The following is a 21,304-nucleotide window of genomic DNA, read 5'->3' on the forward strand; positions in this document are numbered from 1 at the left end:
GAAAACACAGGTGTTTTTTTACCATGGATGGGCCGGACAGACCCGACCCGATCAAACAGGTGTTTCTTTTTTTTTTTTTTTTTTGGTTATTAAACTACTCACACACACGCACCCACACTGAGGTTTTATCGAACCTCATCCCAGTCTCAATGGCAATATGATTACCACTTGGTCTAGGCCTCGGCTGCAGGTGTTTCTTGTTCTTGGTTAAAGTTTGACAATGAACCTATTTTCATTCGGCCTGAACAATGAGCCCATTTTTGAACAATCTCAACTATCAAACCCTTTGGGCCTGAAAGCCTATTAACTGACAACAGCAACCAAAAAAATGTTAGAAGTAATCCAGTTATTATGATCCCCTGGTTAAATAATGACATATATGCCGAAGAGCCTTAGCTCAAGTGGCATTTCACCTTCTTCCCACCACTAAGGTCTAGAGTTCAAATTCTAGAGGTTGTATTTGAGGGAAAAATATGATAAATGTGTGAGGAATGTGTGGGTGTGTTGTGTACCTAGAATTGAGGGTTGTCCAATCCATTGGAGTACCTAGGATTGGGGGTTGTCCAATTTACTGACCCACAAAAAAAATAAATAATAATGACATAAATTTTAGGTGTACACTAAAATTAACCACTAGAATATGTATTAAAATATAAAATATACAAAAAAGGATAAAATATATTTTTTGTCTCAAAAATTTGATAAAAGTTTCAAAAATACCCTAAGTTTTATTTTGTTTCAATTTTATTTCAGAAATTTTTTATTTGCATTAAATATACTCTCGACGGCTAAATTTTCAAAAAATTTAATACCAATCTAATAATAATGCATAAAAATTATGCTTGATTTGTTTGTGTTGAGGGTTGTTCTTATAAAAAATTAGTCGATAGAGATATATTTGATACAAATCGAAAACTTCTGAAATAAAATAGAAACAAAATAAAATTTAAGAGTATTTTTAAAATTTTTGTCAAACTTCAAGAATAAAAATATATTTTAGGTTTAATTACTCTGTTGGTCCCTATAGTTTCGCGAAATTTTTAATTAGGTCCCTATACTTTTTTTCCTTTTAATTGAGTCCCTATACATTAATTTTTTTTTCAATTAAATCCCTACCGTGACAAAAACGTCTAAAATAACAGAATATTCTCTTAAAAAAACGAATATTCTCTTTTTGAAGATAACAGGACACTCTTATATTTTAAAAATTCCAAAAAAACCCTTCTCACTTGACCCCCACACTCCCATCCATAGCCCAGTGACCCCCCACACTCCCATATCCTTAGCCCTAACCTCTCATCGAGCTCTCTCCGGATCTGCCGCACGGTGCCTCTCGCCGCGCCTCCTCCTCTCGACGTCCCTGTCATGCCTCGTCCCTTGTATTCTACTCATCCCTTGTATTTCGACGCGCCTCTGTCCCTCTCTCCCTCACCGTGTCTCGCCTCCGTGCCTCCGTGCTTCCATGCTTCCCTCGCCTCGCCGCGCCGTGCCTCCGTCCCTCCCTCACCGCGCTGCCCCTCCATCCCTTGCGCTTGGTTTCGCTGCCTCGCGCCTACTCCCGTGGCTTCCATTTCAGACAGAGCCCGGGACTAGTTTGGATGCAGGGACTTGGGAGGTTGGCCTTAGGTATTGCATTTCGGCTGCAGTGGCTTGTCCGGATCGACTTCTTGTTGCAGTTAAAGGGAATTCTGGATTCTGATTTAATACCATTGAAATTGAGGTATATACTGTTAAACTCATGCTTATGTGGATTGATCCTTTATTTTTAGTTATATTTTCATCATCATATAATAAAATGGTTCTTATTTTAGTATATACCGATTCATTATATACATGCGATTGCTTCTCTTATCATGCTGCAGCTGTAGAATTGCTTGGGCTAAATGTTTACAGCATTGTCCTCAGTAGACTTATGTCATGTTATTGTTTCCATATTGCAATGATCTCAACGAAGGAAAGCATATAAGCTTGGAAACCTTCAGTATATGTATTCAAACATTGCATTATTTGCATTTATATTCAGAATGCACAAACATATTTATCCATAGAAACTTGGTAAGAACTTTTTAAAATATGAATTTATCTGATATAAGCTATTCATATAAATTAGCATTGAAATATCCGAATTTTACTGTAATGATGGCAACTAATATTTTTGGTAGCTTGAGTTTCTGCTCTTGTGTGTTTCCAGTCATATCTAAGGGTATCACAACAACTTCATACAATGAACCAGGTGGTTGTTGGGGCTACAATTGGTTCCATTATATCTCTTATGTGGTATTGGTTATGGAATGCTTTTATTCAGGATGCATATCAATCCTCTTTGTTTGTTAGGATCATTGGTTTATCGAGTTCTATAGGAATTTGCATTTGTTTTCTTGTATTTGTGTTGGCTTCTTGTGTTTTTATTAAAAATCTTAGTGTGTTTTTTTATGTTAAAATTTATCATATTTTCTAGTAGATCTTCACATCATCACTCTGCCTCTCTTTTCATTTATGTTTTTTGCATTCCATCGAAGTATAGGAGAAATGGCCAGCATGTTCTTTTGCATTGTTTATCTAACATCAGTGAGTTGATTTCCTTGGGCCTTTGGTCATTTCTAGCTCTATGCTATAATTTTTGTTTGGTATTTAATACTTATTTGTTTATTTTGGAGGAAATGTTTAGATACAAAGTTGGTTTTAGACTAGACTTCAAGACTTGCTAGAAGTGCCTGAAGACCTTGAATGTAAAAAATGTGAGATTTCTTTCATGACTTAAACAAAATTTGGCACTCACAAGCATAGGGCTGACAAGTTAAGGAGATATTTAAGGGAGAAAGAACACATGACCAAGTGGAAATATTAGCCGGTAGCTGATGGAGCTCCTTTTTCACATAATAAAAAATTTGTTTTATTATGTTTTAATTGAGAGTGATATGTTGGTTGCAGGTGTTGTCTTTGTTGGAGACTTAGGAACATAAGTATGGAATCTAAGTCGAGCTTCTATCTTTATGAGAACCTAAAAGTTTGATTCAACTTTGTACAAAAGCATGCATGAAGCACCTTGCTATGGTGAAGACATTGTGGATCATAAATTTAATGTATTTAGGAATTTTCAATATGTTAAATTCTATATTTCGATGTAGACATTGTAAATGTTGTGGTATTTATTTGAAAAATTAATCTATCCTCAATTCCTTTTATATTTTGTGGAAATATAATTATTTATAAAAATTTAGTTTTAATAGTGGTTAATCTGAAATGAGTAAAAATCTATAATTATAAAATTAGGAACAATGACAGAGTTAATAATCGATTTAGATTTTTAGTTCAGAAATTAGTGGCTAAAGGGTTCAGCGACCGATTTTCAAGAGAAATCAATCACTAAATCGGTCGCTATTTCAGTAATTTCTTGTAGTGTGAATATGGATTATAGGAATATCTTTCTTTGAATATTTATAGTTTTACTAAATTTTCAATTAGGTCCCTATACTTTTTTTTCTTTTCAATTAGGTCCCTAAGGTAGCGTTTGGTGGAGAGACAGAAACGAAAAGACAGAGACTGAGAGACAGAGACCAATAGACAGGGATTGAAATAAATCTCAGTATTATGTTTGGTGCAAAATGGAAGATAGGAATTGAAATAAGAATGAAACTCTAATTTAATTTGCACAAAGGATAAAATTGGAATTAATTAATTGAAATGAAAGTATTTTAGGTATAAAATGTTATTAAAGTTTCAGTTTCCATCTCTAAAAATTTCAGTCCCTTGTGTCCCTATTTTTTAGAGGTACTGAAATACTGAAATTTTAGAGAGAGACAGAAATTTTAGTACCAGTCTCTGAACTAACAAACACAATACTGAGTCTCAGTCTCTCAGTCTCTGTCTCAGTACCTCAAAACAAACGCTACCTAAGGGTATACAAGTAATTTCACAAGTCACTAACATTTTTTTGACGTTTAACGTTGATAGGGACTAAATTGAAAAAAAAAAATTAACGTATAGGGACCCAATTAAAAGGAAAAAAAGTATAGGGACCTAATTGAAAATTTCGCGAAACTATAGGAACCAACAGAATAATTAAACCTATATTTTATCCAAAAATAAATTAAATTATATAATACACATGTACTTGTACCCAAATATACGTGAAATCTATCGCTCTATATATGGATAGAGCTAGCATGCATTAAATAACCACAAGATTTGCATTACCCAACTCCATCAGTTACATACATACATGTAAGAAACTAAGAATAGTAGTAGCACACATTTTTGTCTCTACTTTAAGGTTTAAAGGATTTGTGGAATACGGAACTAACTCAGTTCTTGTTGACAAGGACAGAAAACTAAATCTATCTGTGGACTCAATAACAGCTTTCATCGAAATTTCAATTAGGGTAAGCTCAAAACTCAAAAGTATTAACACCACACAATAAGAGAGTAAGATTGAGGAACTCAGCAAGTGAAGAGTAATAGCCCCAAAAGATGAATATCAAGCTCTTAAGAAAGTTAATACCTAAGTTGCGGTACTACCACCACATAATGCCAAAATTATAGGCAGTAAATGGGTCTTTACTATTAAAAAACATTCTATTGAGTTTAGAAAACTAATATCTAATTTGATGATCAAACATTATTAAATTATTAAATTGTTATTTACTTTTAATAGGTTGTTTAATGTGTTTGTTAGTGTGCAGATTCTATATTGGGTCAAAAGACAATATAAACCCAACTTGTTATTTAAAATTAATTAAGTCTTGTGCAAAAATTAATTTTAATATAAGTGGTTGGATGCTGAAATAAAAGAAAACTAAATTGGCCCAAATCACAAGCCCAAGTAAACTCTTATCTTGGTCCAACATTATTGATCCGAATTGAAAAAGAAAAGAATGGATTAAGGGATTGGTTCGATTACCTACTCTAATGGTTAATGGAATTCAAATCTCAATTCAATTGATTGCATGCATAAGTAACCGAAACTAAAAATTAAATTGGGTTTAGTATTGCATTAAAAGCTTTGTCTCTTCTCTCTCCTCTCTCTTATCTTTCGGTCATATCAATTAAACTGAGAAGAAGATAGAAGTCATGAAGAAAAAGAAGTTACAAAAAAAGCTTATGGAAGAAAGGTTATGAGGAAGGAAGATCTAAAGTAAGACATGGCAATATCTTTGTCATCGAAGGCAAGATTTTGAAAAAGAGTTTCAAGATCCTCCATAACAAAAAAAGAAAGGATCCGTATCTGTCAGAGAAGAAGATTTCAGTTGCAAAAGCTCATTTCTATTTTTGTTCATCAAAGAAAGAAGATAGCATCTGGAACTACGCATAGGAAGAAGTAAAAATGGAAGGAAAGAAGCGGCTCTGGGTCAGAATCCTTTCTTGGAGCTAAAGACAAGATCAAGGGTTCAGATGGAAGGAGCTTGATAAAAAGGGTTGAGAGAGGTACATGCATATTGGTTTTTGGTTTTCCCTCTCTCTTCTCTTTGTCTGAACCGCTGCTATTTTTGGTTGAAAAAGAAGTTGTTTGGTTGAACCGGTTTCAACCTTAGAAGTTTCCTCTTCTATATTAAGGGTGAACGGCCAAGGGTTGAGATCAATGAGAGAAAGTGTAAAGTATAGAGTTCTCATAGCTACCCAAACTCTTTGAGTTCTTCTCCTTCAAAAATATTCATTTTGTTTTCTTTTTCCTAGTATTGTCTATCTGAGTCTCATGGAAAAAAAGTCAAATATGGTGAGGTTTGTAAGAAAAAGCCAGAGAAAAAAGACAGTGATCAATATTAGAAAAAAATAGCCATAGATGTCTCAGAGTTTCTTTGTACATCTATATGTTGTGTTTCATGATCTTGTGGAGATTCCCTTGCAAGTTGGGTTAGCACTTTGTGATTGAAAACTAGGTTTTGAGTCCTAGTCAAATTCAGATTGGGTGTAAAATCTAGATTTGTCCTAGATATGAACGAGTAGTTCCTAGAGTTAAATTAGTGTTTGTAATATTGTGATAACATACTGAAATTCCATCATTGTTGTGATGGAGACTAGATGTAGGCCACATTGTACCTAGTGGCTGAATCAGGATATATCTGGTATTATTTCTTCTTTCCTGCTCCTTTCTCCGTTTTTGGTTATCAAGAGACAAAAATAAAAATATCTCTCAACTCGGTACGAGACAAAACAAAAGTGTCTTTCAACTTGACATGAGACAAAAAACAGAAAATATTTCCTGAAATTTCTTAAAAAATCAGAAATTAATATTCAACAAAAAGAGGCTAAGATTCAATTCCCTTCTCTTTGTTACTGATTACCATCACATCCGGATGGAACTATATTACTTAAGGCTTTCATTAAGAGAAAAGACTTTGACTTTGAACAAGTTTTTAGTCCTTTAATTAGGCTAACTACAATTCGATTAGTCTTGAGTAACTTTATCTAAAAACTAAGTCTTGAGGCAATTTGATTTCAATAATATTTTTTTAAATGAAGATTTAAATTAGATTTTATATACACAACAACCTGTTGAGTTTGAACAAATTCCTTCCAATTATGTTTGAGGAACTCAGCAAACAAAGATTTCTTCTAGGTATTCTGTTTATTGTTTAACTGTAAAATAATTTTAAACAATTGTAATGAGTAGGTGTTATATAAGAAATGTTTTATATTGTTAAGTGTTGTTGGACTTTTTTGTTATTGAGCAGATTAAGTTTTTGTTAGAAGTGCACTACAGTTCATATTTCCATTAGAAAGCAACACTGTCCCAGTTAAACTTTCAGCAAAATAGTAAAGTGACAATAATAACCGTGACTCATATTTGTAGCAGTATGCAATAACACTTGTGTAAAAGCTAAAGGTAAAAGAAACTGAAAAAGCATCCACATAACGTGTGTTGCAAGAAATTTAATTAGAACCAATAGTAGAAATTTTTCTTGTTATTTATAACATTGTCATGGCGACTATAGTATTTAGCTATTTCACTAGTTATAATAAGATGATCATGGAGAAAGAATATCTCTGAGATAATACTTAATTTAGTCCCTGAAGTTATAATCGAACCTCAATTTAGTTCTTGAAATTTTAATTGTCTCAATTTAGTATCCAAATTTTTCAATTAACTCTGTGACGGACATTATTGTAGGGACTAACGTGATTAAAATTTGAAAAGTTCAGGAATTAAATTGAGACAATTGAAATTTTAAAAACTAAATTGAAATTCGAGTGTAACTTCAGGAACCAAACTGAATATTTTCTCAATATCTCTCGGTAGAAAAAATGTTATCCAACTTTTTATTTATGAAGTATGAAATAGACAAGGAACGTGGAAGCTAAGGTTTTACATTTCTCTGCGTCAGCCTAATTTAATTTATTAGCATTAATGGGATGGGACTATTGTAATTGTAATGTCAGGCTCAAGAATTTTCGTCCATCATGTGGATAAGAAAAACGCGGAAATATAGCAGCTGGCAAACCAACTTTGAATTGAAGCAGCTGCAAGTAAAGTTGATATTGACGTGCACCTTATAAGCTTGCTCATGCAGATAAAACAAATCCGTTAGTTTCTTCATCACCATGCATATATACACACATTTGTATTAAAATAATGTTAAAGGTCTAATAAAGATTTAAAGTTTGAAACAAGAGTAGGATAATTACATCAAAAGTTAAAGATAATGAAATAAGGATTAAAACAAAAGAGTATTGCTAGGGAGCCAATGACCTAAGCGTACAATGTGTACCATCCGAATACTAAGGATAATAAACATCTCATGTCATAAAATTACTCATCACAAAAGCTTAAGTTGATTTTGGGGTTCATCAAGGATCGAACTCTTGATCTTTCGTATCTAAAACTCTAATACCATATCATGAAATCACTCATCTCAAAAGCGTAACCTGACAGGATAATGTAACACTAATGATCATATCTCTAATACTTCCTAAACCTCCATTGTACACATTGTACACTTAGATAATTGGCTCCCTATACTTTCTCAAAACAAAATACTTCCCTTTAATTTATGTCACATTGTAAAGATATATAAAAGAGAAAATTATGTACTGCAATATACTATTGTAAAGAATTATTAGGAGAAGATATAAGTGATATAAAACATCAAAGATCAAAGTGTTATAGTCCACAGTATGTTATTGTTCCCATCAAAACCAGATTCGGATTGAAATCTAAGCATGAGAGACTCGCTGGGGGCATTAACTCTGAGGAGGAACACAAAAGGCATTAATTATTAACGAACTTAACCAACGTTGAAAAAACAAATTTCCATCTATTTTTATAATCATCATTACTTTCCATTTGTTAGTAGGTTACCGGAGTTTTTTTCATTGTATGCATATGTTAGCTCAACAATCTACTATTACAAATATCACTTGAATTCATGCAGAACAGAACACTACGTTGAAATTGTCTATGTGTTGGTGATCTTTTTCCATATATTGGCAATAATGTGTGAAAGATCCCTCAATGAGAATAAGTCAATCGAAATCATTCAAAACTTGACATCTTAAGCATGCTAAAATAATCAAAGCAATACGAGATCCCATGTCACTCATTGACCCACGTTGATGGAATTAACGTACAAGAGTATGTCGACAAATCAAAAATAGAATAGCCTTAATTACCTACCATAAAATCAAAGGTCACTCAAATTAACACTATTTAAAGAGCCACAACCTGGTCCTAGCCATGACGGTATAACACACAACGCACATGGTTCTCCTTTATTTTCTATAATAAAGCAAAAAAACTACTCACAAGCAGCAAATAGTAGCTACGCATGCACATTATTAAAGATATAAATATAGTTGTATCTAATCTCATCTACCCATCTTTGTTTCTTTTAGGGAAGGGGATATTCCCTAACTAAAGAGAGAAGAAAATAAACTAACAATAGAACAAAGCAAAAAAGAACAAAGTGAAAGAGAATAAAACAAAATAAAAAAGAAAAGGAAAAAAAAAACATTAAAGTAAAGTAGTATATAGTAAATGAAAAAATAAAATAAAACAGAAAAAGAAGGTAAAGAATAAATGATGGAAGGCCCTATTAGAAGAGACAAGTAATAAGTGGGATTCTCTGCCTCCATACATGCTCACCCAAAAAGAAGAATACTACACACACCACACTTCCCCCACTTCATTATTATTCATTACACCTTATGTCACCATTCCAAGCTTCCCCTCCTACCCCACTTAATTTTGTCCAACTGTTTTCCTCAACCTTTTTGTTTTTTTGCACTATATACATTTAAAATACTTTCAAGTATATTGGTATATTGAAAAAATTGTAACTATTTTTTATAATTAAAATCAACGATTAAAAATTATTAAAACATTAGTGTACCCATACACTTCGAAAATTTTCCTATACATTTTTATAATCATAATCATAATAAATACTACAAAATTCAAAAACTCAATTGCCAATTTTGCCACCTCCTATAGTAACGAGGATCCTCGAGTTTTTTTTTTTTTTTTGGTCTTTAGGATCGTCGAGTTTAAGCCACAAACCGCTCACGAAGCGCGTGGTGGGCTTCAAAATCCTTAAACCCAAAAACGAAAAAAGGAACGATTCAGGGACGAGTCAACTCATCGGACTCAGTCGAGTCCGCCACTCGGATGAATGTCCTTGAGAAGACCCAAGACCTGCTGCATGGTGGGTCTCTTCGCCGGCGACTCGGCGGTGCAAAGGTACGCGACTCGGAGGCTCTCCACCATCTCAGCCTCTGAGTCACCGAATCCGAGCCTCTCATCCAACGCGCGAACACCGTGGCCCTCCCTAACAAGCTTCCTCACCGAAACCACTGTCTCCGCCGTGCCGTGCCGTCCCGTCAGAAGCTCCATCAGCACCACACCGAAGCAGTACACGTCAGTCTCGGTGCTGCAATTCGGCGCGTTCTGCTCCTGCCCGAATTTCCTCAACCCGAAATCAGCGATTCGTGGTTCGAAGTCATCAGAGAGTAAAATATTAGATGTTACCAGGTGGCCGTGAACGACGGGCCTGGATCCGGCGTGGTGGAGGAATGCGAGACCACGCGCCATACCAACGGCGATACGGTGTCGTGTTGGCCAAGCCATCTTTTCAGGTGACGCGATACCGTTTTGAATCTCCCACGTGTCACCACTCCAATCTTCCACGTTGGTGTCACCCGTTGGTAGCTCGTGTAACCACCTACCTAAATCCCCGTTTGACATGAACTCATACAACACCAGCTTCTCCTTCCCTTCAATTTCACAAACAACAATTAATCATTAATATTTTGGCGCTAAATTCAATTGAATCCTAGTATGGAAATTGGAAAGTACATTCGTGAATTGAATATCCAGTTTTCCATCCCGTGAAAAGCATTGAATGAGAGTACCTGCGATGCAGTAACCGGAGAGGGGCAAGAGGTTAGGGTGCTTCAGCCTGGAGAGGTCAACGAAGATGTTGACAGCGTCATCGTGATCAACGTCTCTTGCGTTTTCCAAAACCTTGATTGCCACGTGGATATCTCCCGGTAGAACAGCTCGGTACACGGGCCCACATCTACCCTCAGCAAGTTGTGAGTCTTTCCCGAAGTGTGACGTGGCACTCATCAAGTCCTTGAAAGTCAAACTCATCAACGGCTTCTCGAACATCACCACGGCGGCCGACGACGGTTCTTTCAGGTCAGCCACCCATGACGTTCCTGACTCCGTCTCGAAGGCGAACGGTCCTGATTTCTCCATCTTGATGCTCGTCAACGCCACAGGTTTCGATATGGCCCACTTGTTCCTCTTCGCCTCTTCCTTCTTCCTACAGTAACACCGTAACATGCACGCGCTCAACGACAATACCAAAACTACCCCTGAGGCACACGATGCCGCCACAAGCAAAACGGTTTTGTGTTTTGACTTGTGCTTGTGGTGTTTGTTATTAGTTGGTTGCATTGGTGGTTGGTGGTGTTGCTTCTTTGAATGGAGGTTGGATGCGTTGAAGTTCAAGTGGAAGTTGTCGCCGGCGTTTATGAACGCCGATTGGCCGAACTTCTTGTACTTGTTTGGGCTTAGTTCTGTGGATTTGATGAAGTTGTTGTGTGAGATGTTGAGGAACTTGATGGTGTTCAATGGAGGGAAATCTGAAGGGAAGGTTCCATTCAACGTGTTGTTAGAGAGGTCGAGGTAGGTGAGTGAGTGAAGGGAAGAGACTTGTTTCACTGGTCCTTCGATGTTGCAGTTAGAGAGATCGAGGTGTTGGAGTTTTTTGAGGTTCTGGAAGCCCGAAGGTAAGGTTCCAAGGTGGTTGTGGGAAAGGTCGAGGGTTTTGAGGTTTGTGAAACCAGAGAGGTGAACCTGATTGGTGAGCCTGTTGTGTGAGAGGTTCAGAACTTGAAGCGATGATGAAACGGTTGTGAGTTGGTTGAAAGCAATGGTTCCTCCGAACCTGTTTCTGGAGAGGTTTACTACTAATAAGTTTGGAGTTGCCCACAACATGTTTGATACTTGGCCTTGCAGGGAATTTCCGGAGAGATCGAGAACTTGCAGGTTTGACATGTTCTTTAGGTAGCTCCATGAGATATTGCCGCTTAAGTTTCTTGAAGGAAGCTCTATGTTCTTAATAATGGGAGATGACTCTTGTACCGAACAGTTGGAAGAAGAAGAAGAAGGTTGGCGTGTTGTTTGGAACCATGAAGGTTTGAATCCAGAGACATATTGGAAGGCTTTTAAGACAAGCTCGTGGTCTCTGTTGTTGTTGTTGCTGCTGCATGATGAAGAAGATTCCACGAGAGAAAACAGAGCAAGGAGAATCAAGAATCTGTAAAAGAAGGGCTTCATGATGAGTTCGTTAATTAAGCTCAATAATCTCGTGTGGTATTATATTATACGGCGCAGGGGAGTGGTGAGTGAGAGTGAGTGAGATGAGAGGAATGGGAAAAGGAAAAGAGAGGGTAGTGATGTTGGTGTTATATGGTGGGACAGTTGGCGGTTACAGGTATAGTGAAGTGGGAAGGAATGAATATTGAAGAAGCAAACTAACGGCGTCATTTAATTTTGATTTTTTATGACGGAGGAGTTAACGCCAACGGCACGTGAGCATGCGTTGAAACTCATTAACACAGAATTAATGGAAGTTGTACCTATGGGTCGTTGACTGTTGAGCATCATGACTCATGAGCTTCAAAAATCAACACAGTTTTTATGATCACCGCTTTCACCACATTTCCTCTTGCACTCGCTGATTGTGACCCCTTTTTTGTTTTCATTATCCCCTTTTATTTTTCAAAATTGTGGGTGTTTTTTTTATACTATTCTAACCTCATTAGTATTGGTTTGAATAAACAGTGATTTTATATTGAAAAAATATATAAAATCTTAAGATGATTTATATTGTAAAAATAACTTGTTTAATAGAAAGTTTTTAAATTGATTTATTTATTTAAGATTGTAATATCATAAAATTTTGATTACTTTGTGTGGAAGGAAAAATATCTAAGTTGTATTAATAAAATATTAGGATTTATGATAGTGTACTCAAATAGATTTGAAGGTGACATCACTGTGGGTTCAAAGGGATGGGGACCCAGTTCTTAAATTTGGACTCAGAGGGTTGGAAAGATCAGAAGGGCAGATGATGTAATGCTAAACTTGTTGCCAATGGCATGCAATAAATTTTCCAAACCCAAACCGCACTTCACAACACCGTATATGCTTCTGTCAACAATTTCAGACAGTGGTTTAATTTAAGCCTTTTAACTGCCATAACAAGATGCAAAGCAGAGAAACAAGCTACATGGTTTATATATTTGGTTTATGCATGTAAAGAATAACTTTATATTGAATTTGATCATGGATTTCGACATACATTCCTCCTAAATACATTGATCCAATAATCTCTCACATTTTTACAGTTGAACAAAGCAGAAAGAAACGAATGGGTAAAAATTATGGAGCATGATTTATACGGTTTTAGCAAATTTTGTATGCCTAGATGTTTGCAACAATTACTCCATGCGCTTACAATGTGTTGCAAATTGGATTACTCAAATTCAGCAATGTATGCAGTGTTGCAGAGTTGAAGGAATGGGCTACAGTGCTTTTCTAGTTTTAAACAAGAAGTTATTCTGATGGCAGAGGCAGAGTAGAATGGCAATATACTTGTTTAAGTTCGACCTGAACACTGTTTTTGCTTTTGACTAACCACTCATACTTGAGCAAATGCTCAACATTCAACAAGCAAGAAGCAACATTTCACCTCTTCTGCTCCTAATTTAATGATTCTAGCTACATTTGCAGTTTTTCTTATGTAGATTGGACATATGCTACTAGTCAAACACCAATTGTAGGATAGTACATTTTTGGGGGTAAGTCATGTTCATCTTTTATGGAATGAGGTAATATTATCATGTCTATACTAATCCCCCCCCCCCTTTTTTTTTTTAGGATAGTGGATTAGACAACCCTCAATCATAGGTATTCCAATGGATTGGATAACCCTCAATCCTAAGTACACTCACACACCCACACATTCCTCACGCACTTACTATATTTTCTCCTTAATTGCAACCGGTAGAGTTTGAACCTGCGACCTTTGAGGTGAGAAAGGGGAAATATGCCATGTGAGATAAGGCTCATTGGCTACTAATCCCCTTTTAAATGCGAGGTTGTAATTTAGATAGAAAATATTATGATTATTGTTCATATCTTGGCCCAAAGCGAGAGTCAGTTCCAATTAAGTTAAAAAAGGCCTAATTCAAAGGGTTGGTCTGTGCTGATCCATCCGATCTCTTCAAAGAAGTCGGACTTGACATGAGCCAGCAAGTGACACTTATTCAAATAAGTAATTGTCTTCTTAAATCTCTCCTCTATCTTTAGAAGAGAAATTCCAACAACCCTAAGATAAAAGGGACGGTTATCCACTATAAATACACCTATAAATACACCAAAGCACTCAGGTAAAACTAAGTTTCAATACACTTAAAACCTGCTTATTTCGAAGTGTCTTGCAAGTACCACCCCCTATCCATCCAGACATACAACTTGGACGGCGGCTCCCTGACGTAGGACAAGTCGAAGACCACCTTCTTTAAAGGTTTGGGCCTCACACACAAGCCCAAACTCCATTCGGTTCTAGGTAAGTCTCGGAACAATTATTAAGACTGCGTTTAATTTTGAGAACAAGAATAAAATAAGACATTAAAAAATAAGATATAAAAAATAGATAGAGATATAACAATTATTATTTTTATATTTTATTTATTATTAGACTAAATATAAGATAGAATAAATAATAAAAATTTAATTTATCTTTATTTTTCACACAAAATTTAAAATAAAAAATATAATAATAAAAAAAATTGTGTCGTTGTCAGTATTTATATATCTTTTTTATTAAAAAAACACAAAATATACGATATTAATATCTCAAAATATAATATCTCTGTCTATATTTCTTTATTCATGTTTTAATGTACTATTCTTATAAATAAGTAAATAAACGCAGCCTTATAGTTTGATAAGGTAGTGGGTTCTTAGTAGGTGAAGAAGATCAGGATAATTATCACATAACAATTATTATAGTTTGATCGCAGCTCAGCTACATATTCTAGTCAAGAGTGTTTTATTTCTTGCCTTTTGACTGAGCAGGTTTTACTAGTTTAAACCATGCCTAATCGGGTGATTGTTATTTGCTAGAGCTATAAGAAAGGAATAAACAGAGATTAGAGATTGAGGATTCCTATGATTGAATAACAATACAAAATAGGATTGTAAAAATTAGAGGAATAGATAACCACAAATTGGGGCATTTCTCTACATCATCTAATTGCTTAGAGACAAACAAATCACGTGCAAAATGACTATGACTTCAATTTGACCTATGTTTAGAGTTTAGACCTCTAAGAAAAATATTGCCCTTTTATTGAATTATGCAAATGGATTTTTAATTAGAATACAAAATAAGATAAGGCATAACGGAAATTACATTGCAAATGAAGAAAAAGACTAAGACAAATTACATGGCAATGATGCATGATGCATTAGTCAAACCAAGACTAAAACAAACCAAAAGAGGATATGCATGGATACAGTAAAGTGGTTCATTCAAAAACTAATTAAGCATATTGTGAAGATGGATTTGGAAGATGGCAAGCAGCTTGCTCCACAAACTCCAGATGCTAAGTGGTTACCTCACCTGCTCCTAGCACGTGGGTCTTGGCTTCTTGCATTTGCCTCCATATCTTAAGGAATAAACAAATCTATCCTTGGAAGTTGGAAATGTTAATGGAGAGCAAGAAAAGGTGGATGATGGTATCCACTGATCCACAACCATCCAAACCAGAATTCCAAGAGAATGACAGCTCACAACATTTAACAGATACACTTATATTAAGGAGGATTAATTATTAAAATAAAATAGTTAACAACTATAGTTGACACTCCTACCTGAAAGCTGATTTATCAGTATTCAGTATGTATGATTTAAGTTTGTATGTCTGTATTAGTGGTTGTCTGTGTCCCCACAACTGAAATTCAACTTATGATAAAGGTGCCATTTCAGCAACCAGATTTTTATTTTAATTTTTTAACGAGGAAGTATAAGTATAGAGAACCAATGAAAATTTTGTACAATGTATACAATGGCGGTTTAGGAATGTTCGATTCAGTATTAGAGATATAATCATTAGTGTTACCTTTTCCTATCAGTTTAAGCTTTTGGGATGACTGGTTTCATGACATGTTATCAGAATTCTAAATCCGAAAGGTCAAGAGTTTGATCTTTGATAAACCTCAAAATCAGCTTAAACTTTTGGGATGAGTGATTTCATGACATGAGATTTTTATGTTCATTTTATTCATATTGGGCCAAAAATTTAGCCCATTATATACATTATATTCTTAGACCATTAACTTGGGTGCTCTTTTTTAATTCCTAAATTGAAAGTTTCATAGAATTTCAGATTGTTAGATCATCGGGTGTATGCTTTGTTATAACGGTTTTTTTTTTTTTTGGGACCTCCCTCCTTGAAAAGACTTAAAAAGAAAGTTGCCATTTTTTAATATGGGTGAAAGTGTTTTTTTCTCACATTAATTCGAATTTTGACTAAAATGGACTAATAAATTAATTATTATACTAATTCAAGTTGATTTTTAAGTGAAATTTTTAGAAAAAATATGTATGGATAAAGATTTTCATTATTATTATTGTTAACAATTTGCAAGTAACTAAAAGATTGGCAAAATGAAAACTTATCCAATAAAAAATCATTCTAAATTTTATTATTTTTTATCTACTACTTTTGTTCCTTCTTGTTCGTACAGGAATTTTGATGTTTATTTTTGTAACATTTTTTTTCTTACGCTCTCATACATGTTAATATTTTTTTAATTATGATTCTATTAATTTTATTAGAAAGACCATATTAAATAAAAAAACTAAAAAGAGTATTAGAATTTATTTAAATATCTAAAATAAAATAATAAAATAATTATTTAAATTTATACATTTTTAGTAATTTTTTATCTAAAAATAATTGAATAATATAATCTAAATAATATTTTTTTTTTTGGTGACTAATCTAAATAATATTTAATTTACTACGATATATTTTGATATAAAAATTGTCAAACATAAATCCTATTAATACTAACTCACTTCTAATCAAAATAAAAAAGAGATATTAATACAAACTAAATTTTTTTTTATTAAAATATAAAAAATTAAAATTTTAATATATTTATTTTATATTATTAAATAAAAATATTTAAAATTTTTTACTAAAGCTAAGCTTTAGCAAAAAGAGACCTTTAATTAGTTATTTCTTTTCTACGTTAGCATTTGTTACGGCCTTATGGGGTATTTTCTGTGATCATAGATTCATAGTGGTGGTTTGGAATTGGTTTTGTTATGCTTTGCCGTATTTGTTGGATTTTTCTTTTTTTCAAACAGACACATATTAGTGTATCAATGTCTGTAGCCAAGGCCTAAAGTAAGCCCATTATTCTTTTTTTTTGGAAGAAAGCCCATTATTCTTTAAAGAAGGGGAATGGAGCCCTGTCAAATAATGGGCTCTAATTGCTCTCACCGTTTACATAAGACCAAAAAAATAAATGAATATGAGAAATTAATTTTTAACTAGTTAATATTAATTAATTTTTGTTATAAATTTAATTTTTAACTCTCATCTTTTTAAAATAAATTTTAAAATTAGGATTTAAATTTAAATTTTTTAATTCAAAATTTAAGATAAAAAATAATTACAGAAAACATTGACTCAAAAAAAAGTTTTACCATACAACTCAAACAGTCTTATTTTTTATAGTTTAGATATAACATGGAATATACAACTTCAATGTTTTGCTTCTAGATAGTTGCTTAGATTGTAACTTGATAGGAATAATTAATATTAAGCCACCAATAGACTGACATTAATAAAAGAAAAACCCTAATAATAAATATATCATGAACAGCAAATTTCTTAAGAAACCAGAAAAAAACAATCTGCAATTTATTTGTCGAACAATATAAATAATCTTGATTATTCAAACAACCAAACTAAACAGCCTAAGACCCCAACAACAAATTAAAACTAAACACCTAGAAACTAATTGTAATTACTACTAATCATAAGGAGAGATAAGACAATAATACAAGGAAAAAAATCAAGCAAAAAGCATAGGAAGAAGTAAGATAAGAAAGAGCGGCAAGTTAGTTATGCTGAGAAGAGGAATTGGTCTTGCAGCATTAGAATGATGAGAAGGAGAAGGTGCAGGTGTAGATGCAGGTGTAAATGCTGGTGCTGCTGCTGGTGAGTGTGAATGTGGTGGCTCTGGCTTTGGATTATGTACGGCCAAAACCTTAACAATCATTTTCTGGCCTTTGTCACAGTGGCCCCTAACTCCGCTAATGAAGTAGTACACTCCAGGATGCTCAAATTTGAAGACAGTATCACCATTGTTGGAGAAGAATAGTGGCTTAGTGGATCTGCAGCTTTCATACTCCTCTTCACTCACCACCAACACCGAATCTTTAGAGTACTTGAAACCTGTGAACAAACAATCATATTCCAAAATTAAACTACATGAAATATACGTTGAAATATAAATATATATTAAAAATAAATTAAATTATGTATGTATTTATATACAAATTTATTAATTGTTAATTTTAATGGTTGATTTTAGTGTATAAATAATATTTTTGTAAATCATAATTAAAAAAAATATAAGTTGTTGGAATAATGAAGGTACTTACGAAGAGTGTCATCAACTTTGAATCTGTTCTGGGATGCCCATTGGTTATACATTTGATCGTTGTCTCTTGACTTAGGAACAATCCAGCCATCGTGACCCCCAACTTCAAATTCAGTACAATTTACTCTTGATGGCACACACAATATAATAATCAAGGAAACCGAAAGTAATAATGAACAACTTCTGAATAGATTGGCCATATTTGCTGGTTTTGGATATTTCTATAGGGAGCTCTAGTGCGTGGTGTGAGTTTTTTAAAAGAGAATTGGTGGTTAAGGTTTGAACTTATAAGAAGAAAGTAAAAGCACGTTTGTTAGCGAAGATTTTGGAGAGTAATTAGGAGCACTTAATTTGAATTTCATTGGCTTAACTGGTTTTCAAAAATTAGCAATACAATTCTCTCTCAAGAGCTTTTCCCTAATTTACAATTATTATTAGTGCATTGCCGTCAAATATTTTTAAAGTTATATAATAATAATAATAATAATAATAATAATAATAATAATAATAATAATAATAACACAAAATAACTATAGCTTGATAATTAAAAAGCGTGCATAAAATTAATAGCTTAAAATCTATACAAAGCCTTAAGTTCAAGTATGGTTTGCATGGATGTATTGAAAATAAAATATACTATTTACATGTTAAAATTAGTTATTAAAATTAAGTATGATATATTTGTATATAAATAATTATATAATTTAACTTACTTTTAATATATATTTTATATTAATGATTTTAATAGTTAATTTTAATATATAATTAATACAGTTGATTGAAAATATTTGAAATAAATGAATCATACAATTAACATAAAACACTCAAGATTGCAAGTTTATTATTAACTAGTGTATGTTTTTGTGTGCTGTACGGGATAATATATATAATTATATAAAATTTTTTATTAGAATTTAAATAAAAAATATATATAGTAATTATTATTATAAATATTTTACAACTTAAAAATATTTAAAATAATTAATATTTGTTTTAATTAATTTAGATTAGTTGAATGATCATCTCATTTGTCTGTTTAAGTAAGTATTTGGAGTTCGAATTTCGACTTGTGTGTATAAGAATCCATTAGTTAGCGACAGACCCTTAATAAATAGAACATCAATATGTGGTGGATTAGTCCTCAACTTGCCGAGTTAAGAAATCCATAGAAAAAAAAATTGTATTTGTCTTTAAAATAGATTAATTTTTCATTAATAGCAATACTTATGGTCTTTTTCTTTGTTAAAATTTATTTAGGACAATTTTATTTGTTAGTATTGTATTCATTCTTAAAGTCAAAACAATATGATCAACATTGTTACTTGTTAAAACTTCACATTTTATGAAATAATTTTTAAATTTTCAAATTTATAAACTTATGTCATTACAAAGTTATTAGTTCGATTAATATTTCTTGATAACATGGTATACCGAAACACCATCGTTGAGTATTAGTTAGTGTGAAGAGAAACCAATAACGACTTTTGTTATTCAATATATAATTTATTCTATTGAAAAATAAATTAATATTTTCTAAACTTGTAAATATATTTTCTTCTAATTTCTTACACCATTTTATTTGACAATATTTACCATTAAAAAATAGTAAATCAGCATACTATCCTACAATATTTGCCACCTCTAACTATGCCATTTGAGTTATTACTCATTGGCCAAAAATTTGGAAAGATAGAAGACTCGAATCCGCAACCTCTTAATTGAGTATGGAGAGTCTATGCCATTTGAGCTATTACTCATTGGCATAATCAAATAAGTATTTAATCAAAGAATTTAATATTTATATAATAATATGACAAAATAAATTAAAGTTTGAGTTTAACCATAACAAGTGTTCAAGTTTAAATTTTCATAAATTAATTTATTTTTGTTAAAGTGAATTGCACAATAAAAAAATTCATAAAAAATTCATATATGAAATTAGAAAATAATTTAATTATAAATACAAAATTAAAAAAAATAGTCTTAAAAGTTGAATAGACAGATAAAAAAAATAAATTATAACTTATAAAAATTATCTCTAGAATTTATTACAATAAATAATAAAATTATAAAAGTCATGTATCTATATAAATTAAATTATATTAAATTATAAGATATCTAGGTATTTAATCAACCTAATTAATTAATTTGTAACTAATTTGATTTAATAATTTAAAAAAAATTGAATAACCATTTTTAGAAATCTGCTAATCTAAATAATATAGATTGAAGATAGAAAAAATATAACTAAATTATACAATACAACATAATATTCCTAAAAATTTGTTTATAGCAAATTTAGTACTAAGATATTTATCATCATCTGTATTATAATCTAATTTCACAATTATTTAAACATTATTTTTATGAAAAAATCGTATTATTTATTTTGAAAAAAAAATATTTACTCACTATTATAATTTAAATAGAATATAAAATAGAATATAAAATAGATATTAAACCATTTTCTTTTAATAATTACTCAGTCACAAATATCCATCAAGAACATGAGATTTAAGAGCAGACAAAGTAAATACAATATCTACAACTTTTACACTACTACGATAAGATGATTATCATAAGTCTTTTTAGCATAAATTAAATAGAATAACATATAATAATGAAGAAACAATCAAATCCAAAAAAATTATAGAATACCTATCACACACTAGGACTGTTAGTATTGAGGAAGTTTTAACCATTTATTCTTTTATTAGCTATCTTTTTATCTACTACTCTGCACTTCATCTACAAATATGTTAAGGACTAAACCTATGCTTCAACCTTTCAAAATTCTATATATTCTTGTCAAACACAATATTATTATACCTTTTTTTTCTTTATAGAAACCATTGAATGGAAGAACCGTTGGTAAAAAGATGAGGTACTCGTATAATATGTATGACTTTTTATGATAATAAATAAAAATGAAAAGCATGAAATAATATTGTGTATATTTAAGTTAATTTTAATCTTTTTTCATAACCAGATTTGTCATAACGTAACTGATAAACAATGACAATTAATATGAATTAGATATGTTTTGAGTATGCTATATATTTTATGACTTTGTACGAAATAATATTAGTTTTAATTTATATATTTATTATT

At 32.3% G+C, this 21,304-nt stretch overlaps 2 protein-coding genes across 2 annotated transcripts; both read right to left on the reverse strand.

Moving 5' to 3' along the window:
• Positions 1–9,389: 9,389 nt before the first annotated feature.
• Positions 9,390–11,932, reverse strand: LOC107619941 (calmodulin-binding receptor kinase CaMRLK-like). The gene is made up of 2 exons (XM_088503389.1): positions 10,345–11,932; positions 9,390–10,206 (listed from the first exon to the last, which is right to left on the reverse strand). Exons 1-2 carry the CDS (start codon positions 11,777–11,779, stop codon positions 9,581–9,583), a joined length of 2,061 nt encoding a protein of 686 aa, XP_088359515.1. The 5' UTR covers positions 11,780–11,932; the 3' UTR covers positions 9,390–9,580.
• A 5,670-nt stretch (positions 11,933–17,602) lies between these two features.
• Positions 17,603–18,404, reverse strand: LOC107619943 (early nodulin-like protein 6). The gene is made up of 2 exons (XM_016322171.3): positions 18,195–18,404; positions 17,603–17,985 (listed from the first exon to the last, which is right to left on the reverse strand). The coding sequence occupies exons 1-2, from the start codon at positions 18,391–18,393 to the stop codon at positions 17,603–17,605; spliced, it is 582 nt and encodes a 193-aa protein (XP_016177657.1). The 5' UTR covers positions 18,394–18,404.
• Positions 18,405–21,304: the final 2,900 nt, after the last annotated feature.

Source organism: Arachis ipaensis, chromosome B10, assembly GCF_059453495.1.
Source record: "Arachis ipaensis isolate K30076 ecotype BB chromosome B10, ASM5945349v1, whole genome shotgun sequence".
NCBI lineage: Eukaryota > Viridiplantae > Streptophyta > Magnoliopsida > Fabales > Fabaceae > Arachis > Arachis ipaensis.